At 38.9% G+C, this 15,562-nt stretch overlaps 1 protein-coding gene and 1 long non-coding RNA gene across 2 annotated transcripts; one reads left to right on the forward strand and one right to left on the reverse strand.

The window, feature by feature from the left end:
• The first annotated feature begins 1,022 nt into the window (after positions 1-1,022).
• LOC131223322 (protein PGR-like) lies at positions 1,023-11,822 on the forward strand. The gene is made up of 5 exons (XM_058218684.1): positions 1,023-1,306; positions 1,431-1,544; positions 5,468-5,690; positions 7,455-7,703; positions 11,584-11,822. Exons 1-5 carry the CDS (start codon positions 1,161-1,163, stop codon positions 11,713-11,715), a joined length of 864 nt encoding a protein of 287 aa, XP_058074667.1. The 5' UTR covers positions 1,023-1,160; the 3' UTR covers positions 11,716-11,822.
• On the reverse strand, positions 7,283-8,406 carry LOC131223323 (uncharacterized). Its single transcript, XR_009160388.1, has 2 exons — positions 8,144-8,406; positions 7,283-7,944 (listed from the first exon to the last, which is right to left on the reverse strand). It is a non-coding gene; the product is annotated as an uncharacterized LOC131223323 (long non-coding RNA).
• Positions 11,823-15,562: the final 3,740 nt, after the last annotated feature.

Raw genomic sequence — 15,562 nt, forward strand, 5'->3', positions numbered from 1 at the left:
ACAACCACAAGCATAAAAATCCAGCTGGTTGCAATCTAATTGGATTACATCATCACACACTGCCCTCGAACACAAATTGTGTCCTACCCCGCTGGTCTGGTGCAGTTCTGTGGCTGGCTCACTTTGATTCATCTATTTACCTATGCCGCATATCACTACTTTCGTATCACTTTTAAGGTATGAGCACAAAAATGAAGTAGATTCAACGCCCAAGTGGACAACGCCACATATAACTCTTGCATTTAATACAGCCAAGCTGAAATCGGATTGCATACTGAGATACTCAGTACACTCTTATCGTACTGAGTAAACTCAGTTGGGCCCACCACGAATGCATGTGGTCTATCCACACCATCCATTCGTTTTTCCATATCATTTTATGAGTTCACCCTAAAATTGATGCATATACAAAGCTCAAGTGGGCCATAGCACTGGAAAAAGTGGAAATATTGATTTCAACCGTTGAAAAAATTTCTAAGGCCCCCAGTGATGTTTATTTGTCATCCAACCTGTTGATAAGATCAGAAGGACATGGATGAAGGGAAAACACAAATATCAGCTTGATCTAAAACCTCTGTTATCCCCAAGAATTTTTCAACAGTAGATGTTTAATTCATATAGTTTCCGGTGGTGTGGTCCATTTGAGGATTTGATATACTCCATTTTTGGGACAAAGCAATAAAATTATGTGTTAAAAGAGATGAACGGAGTGGATACAATGCATGAATGACACAGGGCCCCACGGAGTTTACTCAGTACGCTTACCGTACTGAGTTACTCAGTACGCAATCCGCTTCCAGCCAAGCTTATTACTTGGTGTGCCCCATCTGAGCATTGGATCTGCCTCTTTTTGTGCACATACGTTGAACCCGTTCATGGCTAGAGACGAGCGGGGGAAGGACGCAATCCGTGTCCGTTTGGCTCACTGCCCAGTTCCCTCACTTCGTGAGGGACCCACACACAAAACTAGGTGACGTCACTTCAGTAGCGAGTCTCCTTACTCAACCTGTCAGTGATTTTAAAAAAATTCATTCTCTTCCCATTCTCCATATTCGAATACTCTCTCCACCAATTTCTCAGCACGGAATCATCTGAAATTTTCTGCTTCCAAAACACGCACAGAGAGAGAAAGGGAGAGATTTGAAGGGGAATAAAAAAAAATGGAGAGATCGCTGATTCGGCCCGCCCTCGCTCTGCTCATATCATCTGCAATCGCGATCAGAGCTTACAAGCGCAAATCTCTTAATCGATCTGGAGCTTTTCTGGGGTTTTTAGTCATGTTTATCCACATTGCTGTCGGTTACAGGTCCCTTCTCCTTCTTCTCTCCTTTTTCCTGCTTCTGAATTGACTTTTCTTTTAAATTTCTCGTGAGGAATCCGTTTCTGTTATTTTGAACCTTTTCCGTCTGATTTTTTTTTTTTTTTTGAAGGTTCGGAGCTCTGATACTGGCTTTCTTCTTCACGTCATCGAAGCTCACCAAGGTTGGGGAGGAGAAGAAGCGAAGCATAGATGTCGATTTCAAAGAGGGAGGGCAGCGAAATTGGTATTTTTTATTTACAAGAAAAACTTTGATACTCTGGCAGAATGTAATGGATGATAAGCAGGCACTTAGAAATTGCATACGTGGCATGCAAGTAGTTCAAATTGAAATGTTCAAGTTATCGGTCCCAGTTTACATGCATCATGAACCAAAGATTACACTTATTTGATTATCTGACTATTGGATAGATGGACATTTATTGAAAGGCAAAGAGTGGGGAAAAAACCAAGAATCCCATTTCAACAAAGGTCCCGTTAATGGGAAATGGAATTGGAGGTAAACGAATTGGGTGTAAATGACTTACTCAAGTTGTGTTTGGATGAGAGTAAATGAAATGCGTTGAAATCCAAAATATTCTTATATGGATGGGAGTAAATGGGAGGAATTGGAATGTATTTGAATCTTTCAATATATTCACACTAACATATGTGATATTCTAAATAAGCTTTAATATTCCAAATTAGTGTACATATATGATATTTGAAAGAATAATTGTAATAAGCCCATTGAAATATGTACTTTAGTGAAAAATGAGGAAATTCCAAGCCTTAGGTGGGCCACAAACATAATGATCACAAACAAGCGGATTGTCAACATTTTTAACCATCCATTCTGGATGGTCGACGTTTGGACGGTTTAGATCGTCCTTCAGGTGTGATTTTAGTGATGTAGCTGATAAGTGGCTTGTTTCCAAGGAAGCCCAAAAAGGCATTTACCTCCATTTACTCTCAAATCTCTCGGTTCAGGGAGGATTTCATTTGCAGCCCCATTTACTCCCAATTCATTTCATTTACTTCCATGTACTTCTCCAAACACACCAAAAAAGTCATTTACCTCCATTTACTCCCAATCCCTCCCATTTACTCTCATCTAAACGGCCTGTCCATGAATAAGAAGTTATGATTCTTCAACCAATCTGATTTTGGGACTATGACTTAGTTACGGTGACTTCCACAAGATAGTTGCATTAATTTGAGTTAATGTATGCTAGACGTACTCTGCATATCAAGTGCCATATGCTGTCGGAGTATCATATAATTCTCCTTCCGCTACTGTGACAGTTATTACTGTAACCTTCATCAACATCGTAATCAACATGATGACCAAGAAGAAGGCTAATATGTAGGTCGCTGATTAAAGTGGTAAGCACTATGCTGTTCCCTCGTCAATCCTTACAGTGTATGTAGCAACCGTTCTAGCAATCGGGACTGCTAATCTGGTGGGCCACAATGTGGATGGGCTAAAATCCTGGCAATTGGAGAACACTGACCTTTCAGTTGTGAGGATTTCTAGCTTAAATTTAGACTGCCACTCGAAGCATTCTTATTGGGAGCCACTGATTGGATGGCTACCACAGCACAATTCCCAGTTTACCATGGCATTTGGGATATGGCCTATCCATGTACTGGCGCAACAGAACAATAGTCCCAATCACCAGATACGTTTACCAAATATTCGGCATAGAACCTTTATGCAGCGACCCACATATGGCTCCTCTGTGACAAATGACCAATTACACCTTGTTGTATATAAGGGGTCAGTTGGAACCATGGAAACGGCAATAATCAGTGTTAATAAGCGATAAAAACAAAAAGCCAGTGTGTTTGGGTAGACTTAAGGTGGTGGTAAATGGATTCCCATTACCACTGCTTTGTGCGTTTTTCTTTCCCTGGCTAGAGGCGTGATTTCGATTCCATTACCATGGATTACGTCAGAATGAAAATCACAGTGGGCTTTAGTTCAACAATTGGTGGGCCCCACCGTGATGTTTGAGTGAAATCCACCCTAATCGCTTGGTGCGCCACCCCATTTTAGCTGTTGGACAGTCCAAGTGTCTAAAAATGCTACAGCGCACTTAAAGCTTTAATCACACTAGAGTATGCATAAAGTTTAAAATACACTCGGGTGTTCTTCAATATTCCCCAACTATTGTGAGGCAGACGCTAGTTACAAAACTTTTTAGGATAGATAAGCTCTTCCTTTTCAACATTGGTAATACGAATATACATTGCATCGCCAATGTTCAAAAGAAAATGTATCAATTAGGGTGGATTTAAATATCGATACATGGGAATATTCGTATTCTCGTGGGTAGCTGCACGTGCTTGGCCAGTGGGTAGAATGAAGGTGCTGACAATTGATAATCTTCGCAAGAGGAAGATGATTCTCCTGAATGTATGCTTAGGGCTTGTTTGGATGCAACTATTGCAAAGGGCTTTTGGACAAGCCTTTTTCAGCAACTTCCATACCCTTGCTTTGTCAAAAGACAAGACTCCGACTTCAGCCAATTTACAGGTAGCGATCCAAAGAGACTGCAAAACAAAGGTTTCGGATGAAAATAAGGATTGTCTCCAAACCTGGGTTTTGATGGTACGTCCAAACAGGTCCTTTTAATGTAATTTCAGGATTAGGAATGAGTGGATCATCTTTTTATACATTGCTCATTTGCCAAAAGGATGTGGGATTGCTTCTTCAATATGTTCAGAGTAGAATGGGTGATGCTGAGTTCTTATTGATTGGTTCTTTTTGATGTGGCATGACGTTGGTGTATAAGTTTATTAGCGGGTATCTGGTTCCTATGGTTGGAAAGGAACGTTCTATGTTTTAGGAATCAGAAGGGGCAAGTATTAAATGTTTTTACAAGGGTTTGGATGATTGCATCAAAGGCGATTGTTCATTTTCCGGATAGTTGGTTAGAGTTGTAACTCGCTTTCCCCCCCACCCCCCTTGTATTCTTTAGGGTATGGCTTCTGTTATATATATATATATATATATATATATATTTGTATTCTTGGATGGTTTTGTATCACTGACCTGCAATACTGGAATTATCTGCCTATACATTCAATACATTGAACAATATTGGGTGTAAATGAGGGGAGGATTTGCAGAAAAAGAATTTGGGTTTCTTCTCCAAGGATTGCACTTTTAGTTAATGAGTATCCATCATGGTTATGCTTGCCATAGATTGAAACTAGTTTCTTTTTCTTCTTTTGAATGATGATAACTATATTAATTAAAAAAGAGTTACATGAAACGGCCAAATTCAAGTGATCCTCTCACCACTCAACAGACAGGCCAGCCAAAAACAAAAACAAATGTTAAAGACAAGGGAGCAAGGCCAGAAAAGGCCCAGACAGCATACACTATTTACACCTCTTAATCCCTTGAAAGATCAACCTTAGAACAGCCCTGTCAATCCTGTCTTGGCAGGGCCCAATTAACGATCATGATAGGATCCTTCTTTTAATTGCTTCCATCAACCAAACTTTATTCTCAAATATTCTACTGTTCCTCTCTTTCCACAAACCCCATGAGGTCCAAAAGAAGTACATCTTCCGTAATACCTCCTTGCGGCCCTTGAACAGCCTGGCAAAATAGGTTTTTATTTTAGCCACGAGTATCTGACATGGTTATGCTTAACATGGATTAGATTTTCGGCACATGAAAATGATATTTGTTGTGGATGTATAACTGAATGGTGATGTACTTATTGGTATCAAACATGGAAATGAGGTGTTAGCAATGGTGATGAGGATGATGAGGTGTTAGGAATGGTGAATCTGGAGGAACTGTAACATTGACCCTTCCAACACTCAAAGGACGATACTGAAAATTTATCATTGCATAGGTATTTGTCCTATAGCTTAAATCACTACATATGGGAAGATATCTAGATAATATAAATACTTGAAAAATGTATAAATAAAGACACAAGAAGGAAAAAGCTAAGGTTTTGTCCGATGTTTCCTAGCCATGTCAATTTGTGCCCCACTTGTATCTACATGTGTCTGATACATTGATCTTTGTTTTTGGAATGGCAATCTGATACGGTAATCTATGCAGTGTTTTTATGACATAGTGTTGAAGCTGGATCAAATAATGGTGCTTTATTTTGATGGAATGTACCTTGTTCTTCTTCACAGGCTACAAGTTCTGGCCAATAGTGGAATTGCAACTGTTTTAGTAGTGATTGTTGGAAAATTGACGGGATGGCAAGACAAGTGTTTAGATTCAAAAGAGTCAGATCTTATAACATGTGTTATTGGTGGTATCATTGGACACTATGCCTGCTGCAATGGAGACACTTGGTCATCAGAACTTGGGATGCTTAGTAATGCCCAGCCTCGCTTGATCACTACCTTCAAGGTAGATACTTGTTTTTCTGCTTAAGAACATGTGTGTCTTTTGAGAGGACCATGGCTTATTGATCTTTCCATGGCTTCATTTTCTCTGAGAATATTGTGTCTTGACCACCACAACTTTGTAAATTATGCATCTGATACAGAACCAGAAGCAGTGTTGTCTTATACTGGTATCCACTGAAATTTGACTTAGTTTCTCTTTGCTGCTTGTTTGGTAAATTATGCAACTGATACAGAACCAGCAGTGTTATCTTATCCTGGTATTCACTGAAATTTGACTTACTTTTTCTTTTCTGCTTGTTTGATTGTGATATCATTGCTCTTGTCTTGGTAAGCATGACTCATTCAATAGTTTTCCAACATTTGTAATTTTTTTAGTACAATTTCCCTTCTTGAAAACATGTGCCATTTTACTTTTTCTCGAGATTCTAACTGACAAGTGGTATCTGCTCTTTAGAAGTATCACTCAATGGGATTCCATGTCCATGGATTGAAATGTCTGTATCGTATCGGCTGATATGGGTGTATTGTATCCGTATTGGCTTGATACAATACACCATATGAGGTTGTATTGGCCCCAGTAAAATAAAAAATAAAAATAAAATTTGTTGTATTGACACCTATACGGCCATAAAGGCCCAATTTTTATTTTATTTTATTTTTTCAATTTTTTCAATTTATTTTTCTCTTCCTTTTTGGTTTAAACATGGAGGAAGCTAAGAAAGTCTTTTAGTGTTACTGATAACAATATTGTTAGATTCTAACCTAAAATTTAAAACAAGAAGCAGAAAGAAAAGAAAATAGAAGGGTTCCAATTTTCATCACTTGTTATTTTGCTTAGGAGCTCATGATGAGGTAACCAAAGAAGGATTGTACATGTCATACTTAATGTTTCAATCCTAGCAATGTAGGATGGTGTAAACATTTTTTGGGTGGGCAAGTTCAGATCAAATCCATGACTTATGAATATTGCACATCATAAGCTCTATGGCATGAGGCTTGAACCTTATCTTTAGCTGAAGGCTGAGTCTGAACCCATAACCTTGAGGCTGCAATCCTTATGTCATAACCACTTGCTGTGAGACAATCTGTTTTAGTTGTCTACATTTTTTATTATTAACTCAAGTTGCCTGTTTCAATGTGCTTAACACATTTTTATGGTGTAGGAAACAGGGAATTTTATAGATGCTGATACTTGGTTTTCCACTTTCTTAGATTGACAAAGGAATATAAAATACATAAAATTCTAGCTCAACCACTGCACTCCCCCTCAATCAGGTTGGAAGGAACTTCATGCATCAAAGAGCTTGTTTTTTCTACGCTACACCTTCTGTTGTGTCTTCTATTGAATGGCTGGAATCTGATCTCGTCAAGTGAAAAGGCAGCCAATGTTGGTGGATCCTATATAGGTTCCCAGGTCATATTTGTTAGTCCATGAGATTCCAACCCCCCTCAACAGATCCAACCGGACTCTGTAAGCATCACCTATTATCTGATTCGCAAGTCACCTCACAGTAAACCTTAGGTTTCTTTCAGAACTGCACTATTTTCTATATCCACATATTTGTATTTTCTATATTCACACATATCAACATATTCTTTTTTTCTTTTAGAAGTAGAAGCAAAAGACTGGGCTACAGATGTGGCTATCTACATTAATGAGTTTTCAATTGCTTATCTCGTAACTATTGAGACAAGGGCAATTTACTCATTACTTATTCATTTTATTCTAGGAGTCTAATTATGCTTTCTTAATATTGCTGATCAGCCAGTTCGGAAGGGTACAAATGGTGGAGTGACGACAACAGGACTCCTAGCAGCTGCAGCTGCAGGTGGAGTCATTGGGCTGACGTTTGTTATCTTCGGATTGCTGACGGCAACTTGCACTACTGATGTAGCTCTAAAGCAGTTATTGGTAATACCCCTTGCTGCAATGGCGGGGTTATGTGGAAGCCTGATTGATTCTCTGTTGGGTGCAACTGTGCAGTTCAGTGGATTCTGCACCGTCCGAAATAAGGTAAGAGACACCTGTTGTAATTGGGACTTTCAATTGGCCGCATAGCCCCTTGGGGCTTTCAAAACCAAGCGCATGTGTTTGCACTGACGTGAAAAGCTAACTTGGTTTTGACCCTTGCTTGCCAGAAAATTTGTGTATGCATGTGTGTTTGTGCCGACATAAAAAGCTAGCAGGGGTTCTGACCCTTGCTTGCCAGAAAGTGTGTGCGTATGTGTGTTTGAAAATATTGCTCAACCTCTTCCTGAAAAAAAAAGAGGCAAAAATAAATCATTTTCTTTAAAGTGAAGTTTTTCTAATTAAATGTTGTTTTTAGTCTATTAATAATCTCTTTTCTTAATTGAAGCCATTAAAAAAAAAAAAAAAAAAAACTCTTTATTATTTGAAATCCTAGGCAATTAAGGTAAAATAAAAAATTAAATTCTCTTCTACCTTTCCTTTACATCATCTAACTCCTCATTTCTATCCTCATAAGCAAATCGTAAGGGCTGCCTGCTAGTAGATTTGTCTTTTATGTTACCTTTTCTTGTTCTACTTTTTCTTCTTTTTTCAACCTATAAGAAAACCTTTGTCAGAAACCCGAAAGTCTGGTCAGGTAAAAAATACAGCCCTTGAGGGGGGATGCAACCAGAACCACTTATGTTAATGCGGACTTTATGGTAATTGTATTATCTTCTTGCTATTCTGGCTATATTGGTAGAAAGTGCATCCGTAGCAGTTTTTGAAAATATCAGCAAAAAAAAAAAGGGATTATTTTCAGCTAGAATGTTTTTAGCTATTGTTTTGGTTGATGATTAAATAAAGTATTGGGCACCAGATTTTTATCAAAGATCACTTTCCAATTGGGACACAGCTGTCAATGCCCATCATGGCTTGGTTGAACTGTTCAAGTTTTGGCAGGCCTAGCATCAGCTGACCTCAGTCCAGTCCATGCAGCCAGTTTACACCCCTTTTCATATTGGTTGCTGTTTTTAACTTTTCAAGTTTAAGCCATTTAAGAGCTCTAGGAAAAGTGGGTAGACAACACATGCTTAAGTAACTGTACTTTTCGTGGATTAGCAATCAGATTCCGTATCAGTTCGTAGTATTTTGGTGTATCAGCGTTGTTGTTGTTCAAGTGGGAGGGCGGAGAGGAAGTACTTTGCAATCATGAAATATAAATGACAAAATGAGGTGTGGAAATAAACTTTTACCAATACGAGACTGCTACCTTCACTCATGGAAAATGGGGTTGACTTTGCTTGTCATTACAAAGTAAAAGTGACTAAAGAACTGCAACCTAAGCTAGCAAGAGAAGCAAATTGATGATGATGATGATGAATATTAGGATGGATACGCTTTGCCAGCTAGTTTTTCTTGGAAGCAGGCAGGTAAAGATTGCATGTTGTCTGTCTAGAATTGAGATGGAAAGCACTTTTACAACAATGAGTTGCTCTTTGAAATGCCACTCTACTATTTTATGGGCAACAAGGCAAGCTGTTGAGATTGATAAAATTTGAGGGGAGGCTTTCTAGGCATCAAGATGTTGAGATTTCTAAATTTTGTGGGTGTGTGGAGGCTTTCTAGGAATCCTTTCCACTAGAGATTGATCAAGGAGAGACCTCCAAAGTTTTTAAGGATCAGCATCAGGCTTTTACACAGTCAGGAGTACATAATCATAGGTATGATCATGGCCATTGTTTTGCTTGTTTTGGAAATTTGGTTTCACTTAGATGGAAGTAGATCCTAATCACATGATTATTTTTTTTGAACGAGTTTTATGCTTCCATCTTTCATAAAACTCAAACAATCAAAGTGGAGGGACCCCATCTCATTCAGTTGGAGACATTCTGTTAGAGCCGGACTTTGGGAATCTAGGGATGATAATAAGTATATGGACCCTGATCCATGAAGGTAGTGTACAACTAAAAACATGAGCAAGAGTTTCACAGGAGGGATTATAGGCAGTTGAAGTCTAAAAACCCAATGATTTTGGCAGAAGCGAGGATGCTCAAAGTTATAAATGAACCTATATTTCAGGGATGTAATTTCTTATAGAGCAGTAGATTATGATGTAATTTCTTATAGAACAATAGATGATGGTTTTGCAATCTAACTGGTATATCCCAATGTTTTTCTGATTTTGGTGCACGGGAATGTGATTAAAGAATCTTTTTCATCCAAAGATTCCAAAACATTGCAGGGAAAACTTGATGGGACAAGATATTTCTACTCCCGAAGAGTGAAACATTAGACTGTGTCCTGTTGCCCATGGGCATGAAGCAAGTTTCTTGTAACTGGGCATCTGAGTTACTTTGGGAGAGGAAAGGATCTGCTAGCAAGCTTCAGACAGCAGTATATTGTTTTAAATAAGCATCAAATAGTACATATGAGAAAATACTTTGTTTGCTTAGATTGCAGATGAAATCTGATGCATGTTCTATCTTGTCTTTAAAACAAGAATAAGGTGGATTTTTGTGACTGTTCTCTCATGTGGTTGATCTGCTCCTTATTAAAGGTGATACTGTTAAAATTCGTAGTATACTTGCATTATCACTTTCCTTGATGGTGAAATATACATCTTCCCGTGCTTAATGAATAGCTACCAATTCGTATTTTTTGCAAGCTTGCTGATTTCCTTGTTTGGAAGTTCTATGCTCAACTAGATATGAGTTCTAGGCCAGTACTGCCCCTAACTCTATTATAGATTTTCCTTTTATGCAAAACAATAGTTTTAATAAACATACTCACAGAAGTGCTCTTCTTTCAAAAGAAAAGAAAAAAGGAAAAAACTTGAAAAAGTGCTCTTATCATCACTTGGGTTCATCCAGGGCATTTGACAGGGAACTGTGGGTTGAAAACATCAACATTGATTTCTCGGAATAGTTTAAAAACTCTGAAACTCGATTCTACTTGATAGCCAGCTGGGTCAGGTACACTCAAAGACTTGAATCAACTCGACTCAATATTTAATAGTTAAATTAGCAATTTAATTCCACTACTAATAAACACTTAAAATAATATGAATATAAAAATATGCAACTTAAAACACAAAAGCAGTCCTTGGTTGGGTGGCAAATGCTAAGCTGCCAGCTTAGTAGAGGACATGAGTTTGGATTCCACCGACTGCATTTTTTTTTTACTCTTTTTCAATTAGAAGTTGCTTGACTCAAGCGAGTGAATCATGTCAAGTCAACTGAGTAGATGAGTTGACTCGACGAGTCAAGCAGAGTCTGAACTGAGTCAGACGCCTTGGCGAGTTTCACAGTGACTTGGCTCTATTTCTGGTCGAATTGAGTTGACTGGCCCGAGTTTCGAGTCGATTCACCCAGTTTTATAATTATGTTTCTCAATGCTTTGGTTGGTTTCCGAGTGGGTTTTTAGGGTTCAGATTTCAACATTGATTTCTTACAAGGGTGATTAGATATCTTCTTGTTGGGTTTTTACGATTCAATCATATTTTTGTGTTTTTATTTGTAATTGTAATTGGAAACATTGAATGGCTAGGGTCTTGTATAGGATCCTGAGCCTCAGGATGCTTGACACTCCACATCTGTGCAAGTGGGGCTGGTGGTTCAGTGATCCTGAGGGTTGATCTGGTGGACCCCTCCCTATACAGACTGAGCCCCAAAGACTTCCTAATGGGATAATCTTAACCCTTCAGTTGGCTGCATGCAAACTGACAGTTGAAAAAAAAAAATACAACAAAAGGAGAAAACTGAAAAAGATCAATGGTCTGGATCACAGAACCATGGGGCTGGAACAGGAGCCTTGATACGTCCTAAACCTTAGGACCTGATAATTCCTCCCGGTTTGTTCATCGAGCAGTCTCAAATCTGGGTGTTTTATTCTTCTCTCATTGAAAACAAAGGGCCTTTTTCTGATGTGTTTTGTGTTCATGAAGGTGGTGGGAAAGCCAGGGCCAACAGTGAAGAAGATATCGGGCATGAACATCCTCGACAACAATGGGGTGAACCTCGTCTCCGTCCTGCTAACAACTCTCCTCACTTCGATTTCCTGCTTGTACATTTTCTGACTCCTCCCATCCATTAATCTTTTCCATAAGAAACGAATGAGTTTCATCTTTGCTCTTATGTCTTCCATCATAGTGATATTGATTCAGGCCAAAGAAGGTTTAACTGATACCATCAAAATCATGGTTGTCACTGCAGTTGGGCCCATGCATGTGAAAGGACTGTCAATTACATGCCTGGGGACCCATTTTGAAGAGAGATTTGAAGCTTGTGAATGAATGGCACGAATCACCTTCTGACTCTAGATTCTTTTTGTATAACACAAAAAAGAAAATTCAAGCTCAAAGTAAGACTTTTGGAACTATTGGACATTGAAATAATGTGTGAGACGATGAATGGCTTAGATGTATATCTCCTGGAAAATGGAGTACAGGAATCCTCCATCTGAGAAGCATGAACGGATTTTTACTGGGAAATACCTCAAGAATTCTGTTCTCACAAATGCATCTAATTTAAAGTACTAAAACGTGCTTTTTGGGAGATGAAATGACTAAGGAGACCATCATCCTATTTTTCTCTAGAGCATGGAGTTGCCATTGTGGGCCGCACCTGGTGTGTATATGACATCCAACCCGTTCAACAGCTGCACCCCACCCTGATGTTTTGATGTCTCCAAAATCTGTCCAATCCTATTATCAGGTGGGCCACACCATATGAAACAATTTTTCCTACCCAAACATTTGAATCCATGTGTTGTGGCCCACCTGATTATTGGATCTATCTAATTTTTTCTTCTCTAATCATCATGATGAGGTGTGCACCTGTCAAACAGCTTATATGCCATGCATCATGTGGGTCCCGCAAAGCTTGGCCCAAAACTGTTTCACCCCTTAGAAAAGGAGGTTTGAATGTATGAGAATTCTTGAGGTATTTTGTGGTAGTTTACTCAAACCATTCGGAAGTATCCCGATTAGATACATGGGGACTCTAGCCTTGGTTTTTTTGTCTCTGGGATTTTTTTTTTCCAAGACCCAAATCATTGGAAGACGACCTAGATTTAAAGGCTAAGAGTCCCAACCTATCTTATTGCAATTCTTCTCAGAAACAGATCTACATGGTAGACTAGATGTCCATGATACAGGAGAGCGAAATATCACTCAATCTCTGCAAAAGGGGCGGAGCTTGTATACAGTGCAAGCTGTTTGTCTCAAAATGGGTTTGTGATGTGTATGTGCTGGTTGTGCCAAAGCCGAATGCAACTTGAATTGAACTGAATGCCTTGTGACCCTACATGTTGAAATGGACTGATTAAGACCGGATTTGAGCAGATCAGCTATCTATCCAACAATTGATTGTGAAAAATTAAGTGATCGCTGAAGGGGAGGGTTTGTCCTTTCGATGATTTCATTTTACTTTTGAAAAACGAACTTTCAATTAAGTCTGTACTACCTTACACTGTTTAATACTAAAATAATAAAATTCAAAAGAAATAAAAGAAATATAAAAGGGATAAATAATAATCATTTATTCGTCATTTGGCGAAATACCAGGCTTTATAGGTAAGAAGGTTGTCAGGTATGAAAGTTGAATTGTTACTTAGCCGTTTCATTGGAAGACGGTCACCGAAATGGATAGTGCATTCATTGGGAGGCTAGGCTTCATAATGCGAGAGAAGTGTGGTTTGTAGGAGGGGGTTCACATTTGTTTGTCACATGGCTGGATGATCATTGTGGCACGTGCCTATTCATTGTGTAGGATCAATCTCCACAATAAGACAACCAATGTTGAGCGGATCTTCCGCAATTGGTTTGGTGCACAACTGAGCTTCCTGGTAAGATGGTCGTTGGAAATTATAGACTTTTTGTTACCCTCACATGGTTGAGCTTCGTATGCAAGTTAATTGTAGTTAAATGATCAACCGTTTATCACTCAACCATGTGCTTCGTGATGGAAAGGTTGGTGGGGTGACAATTTGTTCGTCACTTCAGGTCCTCATTTCGTGGTGAGATAGTCGTGAGACGACTGTCCATTCATTGCATGGATGTTGGCTCCATATGCAAGGTTGTCGTGGAACAACCATATGTTCATCACTGGATTGGACATTGTTGCGAGGCAGTCGTAGTTAAAGAGAGACTTGTCCGTTGCTTTGATCGAACTTGGTGGACAGAGTGACAAGTTAGCTAAATGCTAATGTAATCGATCCAAGCTGGTTTGCAGTATTTCACTGTCTAACAGTGGAGGAGTTAAATTGAATAATAATAATGACGAGTGCCATGGTGGACGAATGATAGGTGGTGTTGATCTGAAAAGAGTAGTGTTGTGTTGTGTTGTACTAGAGTGGCATAAGCCCTGAGCTCTTTATTATCTACTGAATTTATAGAAGCGTAAGGCAGTTTGCTGGAGACTTCTATTAGAATCGACCTCTGTGATCGTGTTGATCTGAAAAGAGTTGTGTTGTGTTGTGTTGTACTAGAGTGGCGTAAGCCCCGAGCTCTTTATTCTCTACTGAATATATAGAAGCGTAAGGCAGTTTGCTGGAGACTTATATTAGAATCGACCTCTGTGATCTTCTTTGGATTAATTGGCCAATTAGTAGGTTGATTATACTTTTAACTCAAGACGAGCCTTTAATACCTTTCTCTAAATCGGTCAATAGTCTGATAAGTGTAGTTGATTGTATCTCCATTTCAAGAGGTGTCTTCATAATCTCCGCATAATCAACTTACTTCCGAACGTTTGGGATCAATCATATTCTGTCATGTATTGTTGTAGATTACTGCCTTAGCTAATCGTTTAGAGCTTTTTCACTTATAGCTTCATATATTTGCAACCACCTGGCTGCTAGCATGTGTCATGAAAAGAGTCACCGCCAGTTAAAACATCCGTCGTGAACGTCCTCTTTAAGCCACTATGAAACCTATCGCCTCTCTTGTTTTGCCATGTGTCTTGCAACGCTTTATGTCAGGTGTGTTGACACGTCTCGTGGCAACAACTTTTCTTGTGCTTCATTATCTCTTCTTTGTCTATTGCATTGGCTGGGAGGATCTCGTCTTGATCTTCCATACAGTGATGCCACCATGTGTTGGCTTTTTATATGTCAGATCCAGTGTGGTCAAATCAAGTGTAAACACCAACCTAACTTGTGATTAAGTTGAGGGCTATATGAAACCTCTTGATTAAACAAAATCCTTCCATTTTACAATTGGATTCACTTGTGCATCCAAACACAACCCATAAGAAAAGAATCTAGGTTGGATATGTAATTTTTAATTCACTTCTACGATTGTTTTGAGTAGGAGCTGGTTACACCTGATTTGACCACTCTAGATTTGGATAGTAAGCCAACATGAAGAGATCTTCAGAGTCGGTACGATTGATTAAGATATAGTAAAACACCAGGAACGTTGTTGTTATAAGACACATGTCAATATGTCTTAGAAAAAGTTATATCTTAACACATGGCGATATGAGAGAGGTCATGCACTTAATAGTGGCCTAGAATAGAAATCATGACCGCTATTTTCACTAATGGTGACACTCTTCAGTGACACATGGTGAGAGATGACTAGCCTTCATATATGTGAAACCGTAAGCAAAGAGCTCTGAAATGAATGATTAGTCGAGGCGGTGATCAACAGAGACACATGGCATGACATGATTGGCGAAACACATTTGGAAGCAAGCTAGTTACCCCAAATCATGGAATATTATCTCAAGATTAAAAACATGATCAACTACGTTACCAAATGATTGGCCGATTAGAAGAAAATCTCATAAACTTGTCTCGAGTTGGAAGTATAGTCTGCCATATCCACTAATTGGTTAATCAATCAAGAGAAGATGTCTAAGGTCGATTTCAATACACCTCTCCAACAAACTGTCTTACACATCTATAAATCCAACAGGGAA

This window comes from Magnolia sinica, chromosome 13, assembly GCF_029962835.1.
Source record: "Magnolia sinica isolate HGM2019 chromosome 13, MsV1, whole genome shotgun sequence".
Classification (NCBI taxonomy): Eukaryota; Viridiplantae; Streptophyta; class Magnoliopsida; order Magnoliales; family Magnoliaceae; genus Magnolia; species Magnolia sinica.

Excerpts from the sequence above, each read along its gene's own strand:
- LOC131223322 (XM_058218684.1), top strand. The coding sequence starts at position 1,161 with ATGGAGAGATCGCTGATTCGGCCCGCCCTCGCTCTGCTCATATCATCT. Across the intron at positions 5,691-7,454 it reads GCTTGATCACTACCTTCAAG|CCAGTTCGGAAGGGTACAAA; the intron begins GTAGATACTTGT and ends ATTGCTGATCAG. Across the intron at positions 7,704-11,583 it reads TCTGCACCGTCCGAAATAAG|GTGGTGGGAAAGCCAGGGCC; the intron begins GTAAGAGACACC and ends GTGTTCATGAAG.